At 34.8% G+C, this 17,544-nt stretch overlaps 2 protein-coding genes across 2 annotated transcripts; one reads left to right on the top strand and one right to left on the bottom strand.

Annotated features, from left to right (window-relative positions):
- The first annotated feature begins 150 nt into the window (after window positions 1–150).
- Window positions 151–5,862, top strand: LOC138310726 (ganglioside GM2 activator-like). The gene is made up of 4 exons (XM_069252066.1): window positions 151–308; window positions 3,303–3,495; window positions 4,884–5,100; window positions 5,565–5,862. Exons 1-4 carry the CDS (start codon window positions 221–223, stop codon window positions 5,721–5,723), a joined length of 657 nt encoding a protein of 218 aa, XP_069108167.1. The 5' UTR covers window positions 151–220; the 3' UTR covers window positions 5,724–5,862.
- A 139-nt stretch (window positions 5,863–6,001) lies between these two features.
- LOC138310725 (RNA-binding region-containing protein 3-like) lies at window positions 6,002–17,530 on the bottom strand. Its single transcript, XM_069252065.1, has 15 exons — window positions 17,395–17,530; window positions 16,717–16,878; window positions 16,184–16,231; window positions 15,567–15,673; window positions 14,892–14,993; window positions 13,484–13,595; window positions 13,042–13,110; window positions 12,701–12,795; window positions 10,880–11,133; window positions 10,373–10,428; window positions 9,526–9,631; window positions 8,075–8,169; window positions 7,808–7,866; window positions 7,210–7,342; window positions 6,002–6,352 (listed from the first exon to the last, which is right to left on the bottom strand). The coding sequence occupies exons 2-15, from the start codon at window positions 16,831–16,833 to the stop codon at window positions 6,320–6,322; spliced, it is 1,386 nt and encodes a 461-aa protein (XP_069108166.1). The 5' UTR covers window positions 16,834–16,878; window positions 17,395–17,530; the 3' UTR covers window positions 6,002–6,319.
- Window positions 17,531–17,544: the final 14 nt, after the last annotated feature.

The following is a 17,544-nucleotide window of genomic DNA, read 5'->3' on the forward strand; positions in this document are numbered from 1 at the left end:
CTTGTCCCATTAAGAGATAGCATCATCGTGGTCATACTCTTGTTGTCAAGGCTAGAGGAACAACAGTCTCACTAAGTAATCCTAAGTCTACAAATATAGATAAGACCTGCTGACCTAAAAACCTCGACTGTACTCCAAAGAATCTCTGATAGTGCTACACTTATACTTTGTGCACCTTCCACAGTAGTCGTTAGCCGAGACTGCCCTTATTCCAGTCAAGATGGTCTGTGGGGCTGTTATAGGAGTTTTATGTGCTGTGCTGACAGTGTCAGTAAATGCAAAGCCTTTCACCTGGTCGCGTTGTGGGAGTAAGTATGAAGCGATGTTAATTTATACAGCACTGACGAAAAAAATCCATTATGGTTACATGTACGTGTATGAACAATGTAATGTACAATTAGATTGGAATTGCTACAAAGGGACTGTCCAAATTATTTCGACTCGTTGACAGTTTTTTTTATAACTAGATAGTAAAATTAAATTAAGTCATTGGAGAAAATATCAGGACCGAACGATTTTTTCGACATATCGTGAAATTCGACTTATCGAAATTCGACTTATCAATGTTCTACTGTATAAGTCGGATCATGCGGATGTTTTACACACTTTATCATTTTGGGTTATAAAAATAAATATATCGAACCCCTGATCACACGTGTTCAGCGTTACTATTTTGAAACGGAACCATGCTATCTAAAGTTCACATGTTTGTTTTCCCATGAACGATTTTTTTTTCAAACTGCGCGTTCAAGATATAGAACAGTTACTTACCTGTGTGGATGGACATAATGACCTTACGCTCATATGCCAAACGGCACACTGTCTATAAAAATAATAAAATAAGTCATATTTTTCTGAACACGCAAACTTTTATTGTATACTGTGACATCTGAATAGTGTCACGTCATGAATGAAGGTAGAGGCCGGTAACTCAAGAAAACAACAGTGATTTATTCGCTCCTCTCAAAAAATACTAGTTATAAAGAGATATTTGAGGCAACTTCCTTGCAATTTAGGACTAAGGTTAAGAATTAGGTCCTAAAGAAAATTTCCATAAATAAATAAGATTTAGTTATTAGACTTTTTAACCATAAAGAACTACATATTAGATCGTCACGGTGTAACATTAAAAGAAATATTAGATCTCGTGACCATAGATATATATATATTTGATATAGTGAACATAAATAGGTTTATTAGATCTCATGACCATAAATATATATATATATTAGATCTTGTGACCATAAATAAGTGTATTAGATCTCGTGACCATGAATAGGTTTATTAGATATCGTGACCATAAATAGGTTTATTAGATATCGTGACCATAAATAAGTGTATTAGATCTCGTGACCATAAATAGGTTTATTAGATATCGTGACCATAAATAGGTTTATTAGATATCGTGACCATAAATATATATATATATATTAGATATCGTGACCATAAATAAGTGTATTAGATCTCGTGACCATGAATAGGTTTATTAGATATCGTGACCATAAAATATATATATGTGTATTAGATCTCGTGACCATAAATATGTGTATTAGATCTCGTGACCATAAAAAGGTTTATTAGATATCGTGACCATAAATATAGGTTTATTAGATCTCGTTATCATAAAGAGGTAAATCAATAAAATCTCGTGACCCTAAAGAGGTATATTATTTTAATATCTCATGACCATAATAAGAAACATTAGAATAGATCTCGTGACCAAATAGATATATTAGATCGTGTGCCAATAAATAAATCTCGTGACTATAAAAGGAAATATTAGATCTCGTGACCATCAATAGAAATATTAGATTTTGTGACCATTTATTAAAAGAAAGCTAAGTTAATGTATGAGAATGGGAAGTATTTTCCTATCTGACAAATTCCTTAGGTTAATATGAAGAGCCTATTGATTTATTACATTATATTAGCTTGATATCACCATATTGTTTATCAATGTTTACCCTCCCCAAATCTAATTAAGTTCCCCCGGCTATGCTGTAGAATGTTTGTACGTGTATATGGGACACGTACGTGTGTTTATGAAAAATGGCGCAGTTTTATATAAATGGTTATACATGTATATTGTTTACTTTGTAGACGTATACAATCTTGTTTTTTTTTAAAGATTATTAACCAATATAAGTAACGTTCAGTAAATTGAGAAGCCAGCCGTAACATCGATAAGATGTATGTTCCTGTGTTTAAGATTACTGGTATCAGCAATATTTAAGATAGCATTATAATACAGAAATATACTGGTACAGCAGCTGTAGCAATTCGCTGTTCCCTATACGAAACTCAGCTGTCGCACGGTGATCATCGATGTCCAAGGGGTTTCCAGATCGCTTATGTTATAAATGTAGTAGCTGCAATATTGAAGCTCAAAAGACTTTTTGACCGATAACTTTGTCGTCTTTAGAAAGGTATAGTAGGCCGGGTATGTATATTCGTTCTATAAATGTAGATATAACGACAGTGATAGTAACCCATGGGATATCGAGGATGCCGCACGTTACCGCCACGTGTACCTGATTGTGCGTCTTATAAGATACCGAAATTTAAACTTCTAACACTTATTTATTTGTTTGATAAAAAAAACGCATACGAATATTAAATGAACACTCAATTAAGCTGCCATTCTCTGTATATCCACAGGGAATTGAAACTTAGATTGTGAGGAAGTCTGCTGTGTTTACATGTACATGTGTAGTGTATCCTTCACAGCAGACGTTCTCACAATCGCTATTTTTTGGGGATATTACGGCAGCGATTGTAACCTCTGAAATGTCGATGATGTGCGATTTGTTTTCACGAATTTCGGAATCAAGGAAGTAAGTTCGTGAAAGTTCCCACAGTTATTTTGAAAGACATTTCAATTCAATTTTAAATCCGCGAATAAACTTTAAATGGAAATCGCGAAATTTAGTAGCCATGAAAACAAGTTGGTTAAGTATACACAATATATATATAATTAGTTCCACAGGTATATGAAAATAAGTTACAGTTGATATAATTATGAACCCTAAGGCCGTTTTTAGACGCCTAGATAAAAACCGGTAAAATTCATACTCTACATAGTTACGTAAAAAGTACTATATAGCGTATTATGTTTACCGAGTTTTGATCTAGGTCTCTATATAACGTCAAAAAATTGTCTTGGCGGGAAATCTGGTGGATCCATGATTATATAGACTGTTACTAATTCTCAGATCCCTTTGATCAGTTCACCAACCGACATGGATCACGAATAAGGATTTTTCTATTTCCAATATCAATATTACACTTTAACGATGTTTCAGACCCACACCCTGCTGTAGTGGTGGACTTAATAGAAGTGACCCCTGACCCCATTGAACTGCCCGGCACCCTTAAACTGTCGGTACGAGGGAACACGACTCAAGTTCTCAACAGTGCCAAACTGTCCCTGACGCTTCATCGTGACACTTTCCTCATCAGCGTTCCGATCCCCTGTGTTTTACATTTAGGAACTTGGTACGTCATTGAACACCGTGCATTCATATTTTTAAATAAATATTACTTTTTGTAATTGGTTATCTATCAAAATAATGTTCTATTTGAATAAAAAATTGATAAATTCAAAGAAGATAGATATGTAGCTAGCTACAGTATATGTTTTGTTTCATATTGATACTTATCCTGAAAGTCGTCAGAAATATCAATGCTTTTCCGCTACAACAGTAGCTAGACGTCATTAGTGTCAATGCTTTTCGCTAAAACAGAAACTAGACGTCAGATTTGTGAATAATTTCCGCTACAACATTAGCTAGAGGTCATAAGTGGTCAATTCTTTTCCGCTACAACAGACTAAGTCTAGCACGATAGCTAGACATCCTAAGTGCTAATGCTTGTCCGCTTCAGTTGGAGCTAGACGTCAGAAATATTATATAAATGTTTTTCTCTGCAACAGTAGCTAGACGTCATAAACTTGTGTCAAATCTTTTCCGCTACAACAGAAGCTAGACGTCATAGTAGTGCCAATGTTTTTTTCGCTACAACAGTTATAAGCATCATGAGTGTCAATGATTTTTCCGCTACAATTAAAAACAGCTAGCCTTCAGAAATGTCAATGCTTTTCTGCTACAACAGTAGTTAGACGTCATAATTAAGCGTCAATGTTTTTACCGCTGTAACAATAAGTAGACGTCTTAGATAGCTAGACGTCATAAGTGTCAATGCTTTTCGCTACACAATACTAGCGTCATATTGCCATGCTACAACAATAGCTAGGCGTCATAATTAAGCGTCAAAGTAGGTTTTTAAGCGTCACACGTAACAATAGCTAGACGTCATAAGTGTCAATGCTTGTCTACAACAATAGCTAGGCGTCATAATTAAGCGTCAAATTTTTTCACAGTAACAGTAACAGTAGCTTTAGACGACATCAAATGCCCATGTTTTTTCTGTACATAGCTAGACATAAGTGTCAATGCTTTTCCGTACAGTAGCTAGGCGTCATAATTAAGCGTCGATGTTTTTCCACAGTAACAGTAGCTAAACGACATAAATGCCTGCTTTTCTGTTACAACAATAGCTAGTCCGCTAAACATGCCTTTTAATAGGCTTTTAAATTTTTTTTGCCTCTATATATATTAGGCAAAATTTTTTTTAAAAAGCCTAATAATATAGGCAGGTTTAGCAGACTAAACAGTAGCTTAACGACATATCCTTTACAACAGTAGCTTGACTTCAGAAATGTCAATGCTTTTCTGCTACAACTGTTTTTACAATAGTTAGACGTCATCAATGCCAATGCTTTTCAGCTACAACAAATAGCCAGAGTGTCAATTAATGCATTTCCACTACAACAATAACTTAACGTCAGTTTCATCACCTATATACTTGACCAATGTCTTTTTCAGCACCTATGATAATTTGTGTACTCTCCTGAATACGATGGAAACTGAGAACTGGGCGACCATCACTGCCGGTCTGGCTACTCAAATAAAAGCCATGTTATCATCAGCGGGCATCAATGTTGACCCTAGTCTATGTCCACTCCAGGTTACCTCCCTTGACATCCATGATTACACTATCACACTGCCAGAGGTCCCTTCAGTCCTCAGCTGGCTAGCGTCGGTAAGTTTTCTCTATATTGTATGTACGTTGCTTCTCTGTCATTTATTTTTATATATTCTATCTTTTCAAATTAAAGAGTTATCTGCCCTTTATCAAATAAGTCAATTGTTAGCAATCAAAAAATTTATATTTTTTTTTTGTGAAAAGTATGATAAGTTATGCTCACAAGATCACCAGATTCCCTTCCTATAAAGGATGTTTTTGACAAAATTTCCCTCTATTTTTCATACTGGTATCTGGCACTCTAGCCACATGGGGGTCAGTCACCATTGATGCAAATTCTCATCTCCATCACTCATGATTTCTGACCAAATTTGGCTACAATGCTTTCAGTCCTTTATGACTAGTAGTGATTTAGTAGTGAAATGTCGGCTCTTCAGAACAGGTGCACTAATGATGGTTTTATCTCTCTTTAATCACTGCAGGTTTATCTCCCTTTAATCACCCTTTTTTTTCTATTACAGGGAGACTACTCTATAAATGTCATGGTCGATGATCCAACCACCAATGAGAACTTGCTTTGTCTTGATCTGAAAGTAACCCTTACTAAGTCATCCACATGTACAGGATGGCTTTGTGGGCGTAGGAAGAGGGACGTTCTCAAAAACAAAATCTTAAACTAAATGAGCAAAGGAAGGGGAACATTCCCAAAAACAAACACAGGCCTTTGATTTCCAAAGACAAGTCATTTTAATGCAGTTTTGAATATTACAAAAAATGTCTTTTGAGCTTTGAAATTAAACAATCTTCTGCATTTCATTATGTTTTGCATTCAGTCCAGTCTTTTAACCTTTTTAAGAAATTGATTTATCACAAGTACAAAGAGTTAAAACCTGAGTTCCAAGAGATAAATCAAAGAACAACAGCCCGCCAATTGCAACAAGCTGTCACATATTTCCTCAATCTCAAGACGGAGAGCCATTAAGCATTTAATTTGGTATGAACTCTTTCACCCCAAATTTCATAATGGACTGTCCTAGTCTTTGACTTAGAAGAGCCTAAATGCATCTTCAGGTGTGAATGAAACATAATGTAATGTTTCCATCTCTGCATTCAGACGAACACCTGGCTTTATAACTTGGATGCTTTCGTAGCCATGATCACAAGGACTCCTTGGTACTTCCGACATCAGCTCATGGCACAACTTTAATCTTTAAAGGCAGGTCTGGTGATATCTTATTATCCTGATTATTCACAATCCTTTTCTCCAAAGTTTACTTCAGTCTTTTGCTCTTGCTGATCTTGCAAATTGCTGAGAACTAAGTTAAAGATTTTTCTGTGATCTTTTTTTAAAAATCAATTTATTATTAAAATCTGCATACTTTTATTTCTAGTATTATAGTAATAGTCTATACTGTATTTTAAATTAAAAAATTGTAAATTCAAGATCAATAACAGTTATTATAATTGATAATTATAATGAAATAATAACTAGAGGGGTAGTTCATGAAAGCTTGCAGAGCCTTGGACATTCATAAATTTACCCAAAGAGTTGATATTTTGTTGCCAAAACAGTGGGCAAATTAGTGAAGGGTAGGAGAAAAAAACCTGTTAAGTTATGGTGGTGTGAAAATAATTCTAGATGAGAATAAGATGACAATTATAAACCTTTTAAAAAACTAACTTCAACACTTTACAAGAATTTAGTTGCTGAAGAAAATGTATGTACCATATCCACCATAATTAGCGTCCCTCACCCATATGCACCCCTCCTCTCTTCAGGAGAAGGAGTTGAAATTATACAATCTCCCCCCCCCCCCCAGTCCCATCCCATGGATTCAACAATGTTTTACAACTGTGTAATGCTTATAATTATAAAATTGGCATTGCATTCTATATTAAATGACAAAGTCTTTTACAAGTGAATCATGATGTAAAAATGCGTCTCAAAGTAAATAATTCAGGCATATGCATGTTTACTGTGACAGATTAATGCGACATGAGTACAAAAAAGTTAAAATATGGCTGACTATCTTTAAGAGGTTTTTTGTTTACATCTTACATTTTGGTTTTTCCTAATACCGGTAACCACTGGCCCATTGTTATTAAGTGCCCTGGGCACTAATTATGGTGAATACAGAAAATTTTAAATCACAGTCAAAAGGATACAACCACCATTGGCTTGGTGTTGATAACATAGCCATTTGTGTCCTTAAGTGCACGACTCGCTGATTCCTCCGTCGGAAACGTCACAAAGGCTTGACCTTTCATACGACCTTCCTTCATCAGTCTGATGTCAAACCTGAAGTAGAAATTATAAGTATTCGACAAATTGCAAGGAAATTCAAAGGTTTGATATTTTATCTGACCTAAATCTTACCATTACTGTATGTATCACCAAATACTCTAAAATTAGCATTTAAAATGAGAATTTCAGTTCAAAGAATAGTATCTCGTAATAGAACCGGTATAGTACTGATATACCAATTACATTCAGTAATTTCACTTATTTTAATTGACATATACGTAGTACAGTACTGTTGCCAAAACTGTTGTTTTAATTTCAAAGGAAGAACATTTCATGATCTGGTCTTTGATACTTCATCGAGAGAGAAATGTTTGCTCACTTGTCAACTTCTAACTGTAAATTAGCTTTACAGGTAATCTAGCTGATCATTTGATTGCGATTTAGGTTTAGCCATGGTGTCCAATATTTATTTACGCTTTTCAGTATCATCATATAAGAAACAGTCACAGTGTTACTTACATATTTTTATGAAGTTCTGATTGCCAGTTCACATACTGCCCATACAGGTTCACAATGTCCTAGGAAAAACACAAAATCAAATCAATAAATCAGCTGGGGCGGTTTGGGATTCAAATTAAACTCAATGAGTATGAAGTTTTACTTCACCAGTAATCTTTTATCTACATCCTGAAACACATGAAAGGTCAATGAATATAAACTGCAGTAATGAATTCTCAATTATCTGTGTTTGATCCCCAATCTTTACCTGTAACAGCCATTTTGTACCTGTTCTGATGTGTGCTTTGCCAGGTTTTTGATGTAGAGCCTTGTGGTAGGTTCACCAGCATCATACCGCTTGAACACAGAGAAATTCTTCATCTCTGAAACCATTAATAGTATAATCAATAATCAGAGCAATCAATTATAACCACCATGGACTAGCATTTTGGTGATGCAAGTAACCTGGAAGTGTTGTCAAATTTAGTATATTTGTCAATGGCTAGGCTATCTGATACTGTAAACCAACTGTTATTCGAGGCTACTTAAATTCGTGAATTCCGTTTCAAAACAAGTTCGCGGAGATATACTTTCGCGGATCAGACAACCGTTTTACTTTCATTACTTTTCCTGACATAAAGTATAAGGTATTACAGATCTGTTTTTGTGAAACTGATTATAGCCGTTTACCTGCGTTTGTAATGAGAAGGTATCTCATTCGTAAGTGTTAATTCTTATACAAACACGTACAGTACGATAGAATAGAACTCATGAACACACACAAATAAACAATTGGCGATGGTATGCCTTAAGTTGTCTTTGGGTAAACATATCAGTACTAGTGTAGTTAAAAAAAACCATCTACTTCTTGTAAAGGATACCATAACTCAAAATTCTGAGACATGAGATAAAAAAATTCTGGAACGAAAGGAACCATTTTGTCCCCTCACTGGAACGAAACGAATGCACCGATAATGATTTCAGCCTGACATGGCATGGCGGCCAACACAAACACCGTCTCATGCAGACGGTAGCGTTCTTGGATTACCATGTTCAGTGTTACTGAGCTTTGAATTGTTTATTTAGTTTGAATATAGATATTTTACTTCTGAACTAATATTAGTATCCTAAAGCTAAGAGAGCATTTTTGAACTATACGGTCATACAAATGTATCGATAATAATTCCCAGAGATTAACTTTCACGATTTTTAGTCGATCGCAAAATTCGCGAAAGTAAATCGCACGCGAATAAAAGTTGGTTTTACAGTATTCATGTACTGTAAAACAATTGTTTTCTCCACACCTATAGTTCACAGGGATATCCCCGCTAGGGAAAAGATAACTCTTAGACTATCTTAATACATAGAGGGTGTAAGACAATTCACACATGCTAGACATTTATGTGATGTCATCTATACATGTGGTGTAACAGCCGCATGCAGTGTCTATGACATCATCAATTTTGATGCAAAACAACATTCCTGTAATGATGGCGTGATGGAAAATCCAGAAAGCAAATTTCATCATTTTTTTTCTAGCTGAGTATGGCAGAAAAAGAATGAAACATGGATCTGTCAAGTGTACAGGAATATCTCAACCCTCATGAAAGATTCTGGGTTTCAACCCTAGGCATACTTCGGGTTGACAAGCCAAAATCTTTCACTCGGGGTTGAGATATCCCTGTCCACTTGACAGACCCAGGTAAATTCCCATTAATCAGCAACAATACAGGACTTACCACTTGATGAAATGCAGCCTTTGTGTAACTGTTCTGTGGTTAGGAAGAGGCTGGGGTTCACTGTATAGGGCAGGGTGGAGTCCTTCATCTCTATCTCTTCACATGGCTGAAGGAAAGGAAATTATTTTTAGAGGCTAAGCAGCTAGAAGGATGTAAACTTAGAATGCCTATTAGGCCAACATTCCTACTTCCATTTAAAATCTAGACATGGAAAAGACATGGGTAAAACTACATTTGCCTACTCCTTATTCATGGCAGGGGCAAAAAAAAGTGAGGAAGTGAACTGAAAACCCAGAGGCTAAGTAGTTAAAGGTACCTAGGTAAACTCAAAATGTCTTTTAGACAAATGTTCCAGCCTTCATTTGAGATCTGGAAATCTTGGGTTAGGACAGGACAGGACATGTACACGAGATGTAATGGAACAGACATAGGTAAAACTAAAATGGTGTTGTAAAAGATGGAAGTGAAAACGTCATGGTCATAATAAAAAAGGGTCATTTATAGGAAGATCAACTGCAGTGACTGTATAATGAAGGTAAAGTCAAAAAGGCAAATAACATTCAGGATGAATACAATTTTTTTTTAAATTTTAGTTGCTATGTAAACAAGAATACGTTTTATTTACCTGATTGAAAATGAAAAGCAGAAATAATATGTGTTTAACAAAAATGTTACCATGAATTATTAATCCGCTGGAGAAGAAAACCCCTGTACATGTGTTACATCTAATAATAAGTTTCATTCATTACAAACATACAAGAGAATGATTGACAGTTTTGTATACAAAATTATAAAGCCCTCAACTTCCTTCCCACTGAAGTTCTATAAAGTTTTTATATTAATATACCTTTTCAGTTGGAGTTATTTTTCCAAATCCGCCGACCTCTTCCTTCTGTTTAGTTTCTAAAACAAATAAATATGCAAGTCATTAAGGCACCCACTCAATTTAACCAGTCATTACCTATATTTAAAATATCCTGGTATCTGATTGGCTGTTAACACTACAACGGCAGTATTACCAATCCTTGCCTGTATTTTAAATATCTTAATCTCAGAATAGGGTGGTTATAATAAGCCATTATAGTAATTATAATCTGATCAATCCTTCCATGTATCGGAAATATCCTGATTTCTAATTGGATGTTCACAATAACCTCAGTAGATTTGACCAATCATTAACTGTTAACATTATTGACCAATCCTTACCAGTGTTTGAAATATCCTGATCACTGATTGGCTGTTACATGTGACAATACCACGACAAAATGACCAATCCTTATCAGGGTTTGAAATATCCTGATCACTGATTGGCTGTTACATGTATCAATACCACAACAATCTAACCAATCCTTACCAGTGTTTGAAATGTCCTGATCACTGATTGGCTGCTCAATTTGAGGTTGGACAGCCTCTGGAATTTTAAGTTGGATCTTCTTAACTCCGGCCTGAGTAGTTTGTTCAAATACATCTTTAGCTGACAACACCGGACCGGTGGGGACGGGTCGTGGTGGTTCCTGTTCCAGAATTAACCTCGGAACTTTCCTCGGTCTTGATGATTTAGATGTACCTGGTCTGGATCTTTTGGAAGCTTGTTCACCAAATATGGACCTAAAAATAAAAGGTAATTTACAGATATTTTTTTACGACAATATAGCTCTACTCTTAGATAAAGTCAATAGTGGCTTGCATTTGTTGTACATGAGTTTTTCTTTTCTTTTTCATTTAAAGATGCTTCACCGCCGACAGAGCATAAATGATACCCATCATTTGAGCAATAATTGGTATTTAAAGGTACATGAACCTAAATAAACCATGTAAATTTGAGTAAAATACATATTTAAGATGTTTCAGATACCTTTCTAAGTAATATATATCAGTTATTGTGCAAATGTGTCAAATAAAATAATTATAATGGAAATTCCATCTTTCTGTATTTTGAACCGGCCCGGTCGAATTTTGTAACGAAAGTATAGTAGTGTTGAACTTTAGTGACCTCCCACAATGCACTGCACAAATGTATACAAAATGGTGGGTAAAAACGTGGGTGAAGCGAACACAAACGAATTCTGATAGAAAACGGTGTACGTCAAGAGTCAGTTACGTGCGCGATTTGGAAAGTAGGTAAATATAAATAGATAGCTGAAATGCAAGAGACGGGAGCAACTCCCCACTTTATACTTGCGTGATGTACATATGTGTAATAAGTCAGGAACCTCACTTCGCGGTGCCCTGTCGAATGAAAAGTCTCGTTTGACTTTTGACTTATAATTCTTACGCTAAATACAAATTGTTTTATAACAAATATGGCTTAAACTTCATTTGTCAACCATCGTAAATTAGAAAATAATCTTAAAATGTGGAAAACAGATATTCCTTGTCATGTCAGCAAGTTTGTTGTTCATTATAACCTCGCTTTCGGCCAGCTTTCGTTTTGTGTTCCAAAAATAGAATATGACGGTCTATTTTTATCATTTTTGAGGTAGGTATTCCCCACGTTTTCCTGTCGTTTTAGATAACCAATCATTGTAATAAAATATTCAATAAACATCTGAAATCCATATCTAAGCATACAGAACAACTTATTTAAGGTTAATGTCCCTTTAATTGTGTAAATATATGTCTAATTAACACAAATTTTTTTTATTTAAAATCATTTATTTTGCTTTCGGTGCACAATCAGTCCTGCATTCCATAAAGGACATAGTGCCACAGAATATTTTCAGGATGCAATTAATTATTTTTGATATTTTTGTCTTTAAGTAAAATTAGAAGCTCAAACTTTTCAATGGTGGTGATGGCATAAAGTAAATAACCGAAGAAAAATACTAAATTGTCTGCTCCTGTTTTAGAGAGTGAAAAAATACTGTTTGTCAGCGGTGGTGCACCTTGAATTTATTTACCCCTGAAGGGACATTTGAACTCCTCTGATTCAAAGGTCGGAACAGTTCATTATTAACTTTCAGGGGTGAATAAGTTAAAAAATTAAATACATGTATCGAAATACGGTAAATTTCTGATGACACAACATCTTAAAATAATTGTGAAGTATATGCCTGGTAAAATCAAGGTGATTTCTTATTCTCAGAGGATGGTGTTTACGAGAATGTGGTAAGTACATTGTAAGTGATATTATGATCATTGTATGGTATTGTATGATAAAAGACCTTTAACTGACCTCTGTGTATCTTCCTCACTCTCTATTTCAGATTCCTCTGAACTTGCGGCCTTAACCGGTTCTGGCTCTGAAGGTTGGACTGGCTGTTCATACGCCTGAGGAAATAGAAGAACAATGACGTATAAGGTGTAGCCATGCTAACTTCATGTTAAATTATTAATTAAAAAATCTGAAAAATTCTCAATCTGAGCAGATTTGGCTGGGAATGCAATAGAAGTGTACGGATTAAGGAGGGTCCACTGTACGCACAAAATTGAATAGACAATTAGGAATTAACAATTTTTTTTTTATTATACATCCGATATGATGACCCTAAACAGGTTTATTCACAGTATAATTACCAGAGGGGGCTGGGCTGTGAGAGGTCCAAAGGGTGATGGCAAGTTCATCTTGTTCATCAAATGAAGAACCTGAAAACCAAATTAATTATTTATTAAGTAAAATTTAAGTACTCAGTAACACATGTCTATAACGAACACATCTAAATGCAGCAAATTTGTCATAATAATGTAATGATTTCCATTCCCCATCCGGTTTCCTATAGGATGTATAATGAACTATGCTTTTACAAAGTAAATTTGTTGGACCCAAAGGTTCTTTATAGCCATGTTTTACTGCAATTATTGATGATTTTTCTTTTTCTTTAAAATTTATAAATTCTGAATTTGTGTCTTGATTGAAACCAGTTTCAAGACCCTTTTATACTAATTACTAATATATAACAGTAAATCTGATAAATTCGCAGTTTTAGTCATTAAAAGCACCATGATAATTATAACTTACCTGAACATACAACTTGGGGTGAGCAGCCACAGCGTTAGCGATGTTGTTGATGATTGACATATTGGGAGGCGGATACAGGTAATACAACTTCGGATTTCTGGGATATTCAAGGCTGGAATAGAGAAGGGAAATATACCCAGGTAACACTATAGATCAGAATACCTCCATATATTTACATTTCCTTGTCACTTCTACTACATAAACTAACCAAGGCAAAGTGAAGTATATGACGACATAACTGACACCCAAAACGTGACAATTATGACGTCACTAATATTGACATGGAGACGTCAACTGATCACCGTCGAAATGGCTGTTCCATCTTGTGGATGATATCGTCGTTGATAAACGGTTTTCCTGTTCTAGCTTAAACAATTTTTATGCAGAGACCCTAAAATGAGTTGATAATGTAAATATAAGAATTAAACTATCTTCCTATGGCATCTATGGTCTATATAGATGCCAGAGCTTTACAGACAATCATCTCATACTGGGCAAGCGCACATAATGAAGATTGTCTGCAAAGCTCTGGCATCTATATAGACTATTCCCGGATTCCAGCTCCATTATTAGATCCCAAGTACTACTTCCTACCTTGAACAGAGATCGTTTTTACACAGAAAAACTCCTTGCTTATGTCGAAAAAAAAAAAAAAATTAGACGACTAATTATGTAAGTTAACTCTGGAAACATTGTTATATAACTTAAACGCAGTTAACTATTGTTTTTATCAGCTTGAATGTCTGTAAAACATCCCTGAACTGAAGGTGCGTCTAGCGACCTAGTTATGCTCATTTCGATTTAGTTTTCATTTTGTGAAATAAAAATTGTTTCTAATCCCAAATTATTTGTTTAAGTAATATAGATTATCTTTACACATTTTAGGAATGAAAATCTGGTACAAATTATCAAAACAGATGTCACTGCATTTGATCAGTTTTTATTGGGAAATTTGAATTCAAAATTGGGAAAATAAGGCATTTTTTGGCTAGGGGAAACAGCCGAAGTTCGGCTGTAGATTTGACCAAAAAAAACATTGGAAGGGAAGAAACTCTGATACATAATGTAGATCAGAATGCATTACCTCTATTTAGTGAAAGTTTGTACTAACAGATAATGAAACAAAGGGGAGGAACTCTAATAGATGAGAATGCTTACCTCCATTTAGTGAAAGTTTGTACTGACGGATAATGAAACAAAGGGGAGGAACTCTAATAGATGAGAATGCTTACCTCCATTTAGTGAAAGTTTGTACTGACGGATAATGAAACAAAGGGGAGGAACTCTAATAGATGAGAATGCTTACCTCCATGTAGTGAAAGTTTGTACTGACGGATAATGTAGTGAAAGTTTGTACTGACGGATAATGAAACAAAGGGGAGGAACTCTAATAGATGAGAATGCTTACCTCCATTTAGTGAAAGTCTTGTCGGTGGATGGTAGCGGTACCTCTAGGACGTCTTCTTTAACTTTTTCATTTTCTTCAGATTTTTCCTCCTTCACTCTTTTTCTATATACAGATAACCAAGACAGTAAATATTAATGGTAGTATCTAACCTTAAAATCAAAATTAAAACACAGTAAGAACAAGATGCCCAAGGGCCTTAACGATCATCTGACTACCTTAGCAAAAATCATATAGGAAATGAATTAGATATAGTGTCATGGTAACCATCTTCAAAATTTTTCTAATTGGGAATATCTTTAAGATGAAATATTACTCTATAAATTTGACTCAACGACCACACCACATACAGTACGCATTCCAACACCAGTTTAGACGTCAAGCAGCGATCACAACATAGTATGATGTCATTCGATTATTGATGACTTTGACAAAAAATGACTTGACACCAAAGAATAAAGTAGGTTGGTCAAAGTTCACCGTGCCAGCCAATCAGAATGCCTACAGAGTTTATACCACGTGTGGTATATACAAAAATTTTCATCTGCGCTGTTTATTTGATACGCTGAAAGTTGAATATTACCATCTATTGTGGTAGAAAGTAAAATCTATCTTCAAAATGCAGACTAAAATATATTTGTACAGCAAAGTTATATCAGTCTAATATTGTTAACATACGTCTTGTCATTCAGTACGGACGGGAAATTTTTCCTCTGATTTTCTTTGGCAAATTCCACAACGAGCTTGCTTCCTAAAACCTCCAGTTGATGAAGATGTGAAAGAGCCTTTGGGAAATACAGAATGGAAATTAGACATCATCAAATTAAATCACTAGTCATATCTAAAATCATATTTTTAACCCTCCAACATCTCACAATTACATTTGTATTTGTTTGGATTTATCAATTGTTTTCAAAGATGAAAACGTGATTAATATTTCCTATTTTACCTGGTAATACGATAATTTTACATATGAATTGATTACATGAATACATGTATATGAGTGCATACAGATGAATCAAACATAATTTTTTTTCACATTTTTTTTGGTAGATTATCTCCCCTTGTTCTCAGAAAAATATCATAATACATTTATATAGTAACTATTACCTGAACATCATTCTCATTGAACTTTTATATTATTGTATAGTACATTATAATAATGTATATTACATAAATACACAGGTAAAGTTTTAATTGATAAACATGTATCTATTACCACCATAATTTTCTTTTCAACTAATTAATTATATATAAACTTGATTTTCCCCTACGTGTTTGAATGAAGTCCTTACCTGTTTTGCACAAACATGGTCTTTAAATGTGGCAAAAGCAGTATATTTCTGCAAAGAAAGGAAGAAGGAAAAGCTTGTTTTACAAAAGAAGAGAAATATTATGAAATAACAGATTAATCAATCTTCACCCAAAATGAAGAAAATAAATGCAATTAGTCATTCATCACCAATTCATATCAATTTGCTTTTTTATTTTCATGGGGAGCGCTCGAGAGTTCATATACATGTGTTTTTAACTGTCATGATGATAATCTTTTCTGAAAGTCACTAAGTCGTTCAATCTGACAGAACTTTTAATTTCACTGAAAGGCTCTGTTAATCAGTATGCAGTGGGGTGCAGTTTAATTGCCTTGACAGACATGTACATATACAAGCACTCTAATTATAAAGGATACCAACTTAAACATCCACCAATTAATTCATGACTTGGGCACATGATAAAAAGCTAACATTTAAGATCACCAATAAAGATGGCTGATAGTATTCATTGTTAACATAAAAATACCATTTCTTTATATCAAAACTTTATTTACCATTCGCCCATTGTTACCCATCACTTTGACACTCTCGGCCCCAAAGTGTCCTAGCAAGTCCTCTCTCTCAGCAGGGCTGAGCTCCCCGGGCAGGTGTCGCACAAACAGAGTGTTCATTGTAAGGACCGGCAGTCTAAATTTCCTTATACTAAATGTCTACATCTGAAATATATAGAAATTATATGAAAAAATAATATTCTGTAATAATGCACAATTAGGCCAAAATTTGAATCCAGTGTATTATATAAACAGCAACCCCTACTAACTGTTGGTTGATTTCTAAATTTAGATGTGTAATCCTAATTTTTCCACTCTCAATTCATTGCTTTTGGCTGGCTGCAGGTTCTCAACCCCCAGTCCCAATCGATTGATTAATTTGATTTCTAGCTGGAGCTAGGTGGGGAAATTGATTGGCTAATCTCCTCTCTCGATTTATTCACAGGGGAACTATTGGTTAGCGGACCCCCTCCCCTGTGGCTATATTCTTCCCTCTGTAGACCTATATTACTATTTTTTTATATCTAGCTGTTCCCCTACCCTGTGGATAGGAAGTTTAAACTACCTGAATCTTTCTCCCTTTTCGATTGTATCTTTTACTTAGAGGGATATAAACCCTTCCAAAATAATCCTTGTTATGCAGTAATAGCCGAGTGCAAATAGGTGAACCAGTATACGTACACAGATGTAATTAGACCGATATCTTATTTCAAGCCATCGTCGGTTCGTGTTGTTCTTGTTATTGTTAGCTTCAAAGAAACAATTGCGAAGCGTTTATGAGATCCAGATAAATCATAATCTTCTTCCCTCTTATCTTTAGCAAACGCGTTC

The sequence above is a fragment of the Argopecten irradians genome, chromosome 16 (assembly GCF_041381155.1).
Source record: "Argopecten irradians isolate NY chromosome 16, Ai_NY, whole genome shotgun sequence".
Classification (NCBI taxonomy): domain Eukaryota; kingdom Metazoa; phylum Mollusca; class Bivalvia; order Pectinida; family Pectinidae; genus Argopecten; species Argopecten irradians.

Excerpts from the sequence above, each read along its gene's own strand:
- LOC138310726 (XM_069252066.1), top strand. The coding sequence starts at position 221 with ATGGTCTGTGGGGCTGTTATAGGAGTTTTATGTGCTGTGCTGACAGTG. Across the intron at positions 3,496-4,883 it reads GTTTTACATTTAGGAACTTG|CACCTATGATAATTTGTGTA; the intron begins GTACGTCATTGA and ends TGTCTTTTTCAG. Across the intron at positions 5,101-5,564 it reads TCCTCAGCTGGCTAGCGTCG|GGAGACTACTCTATAAATGT; the intron begins GTAAGTTTTCTC and ends TTTCTATTACAG.
- LOC138310725 (XM_069252065.1), bottom strand. The coding sequence starts at position 16,833 with ATGAACACTCTGTTTGTGCGACACCTGCCCGGGGAGCTCAGCCCTGCT. Across the intron at positions 10,429-10,879 it reads TCAGGACATTTCAAACACTG|AAACTAAACAGAAGGAAGAG; the intron begins GTAAGGATTGGT and ends TATTTGTTTTAG. Across the intron at positions 7,867-8,074 it reads CAAAGCACACATCAGAACAG|GACATTGTGAACCTGTATGG; the intron begins GTACAAAATGGC and ends TGTTTTTCCTAG.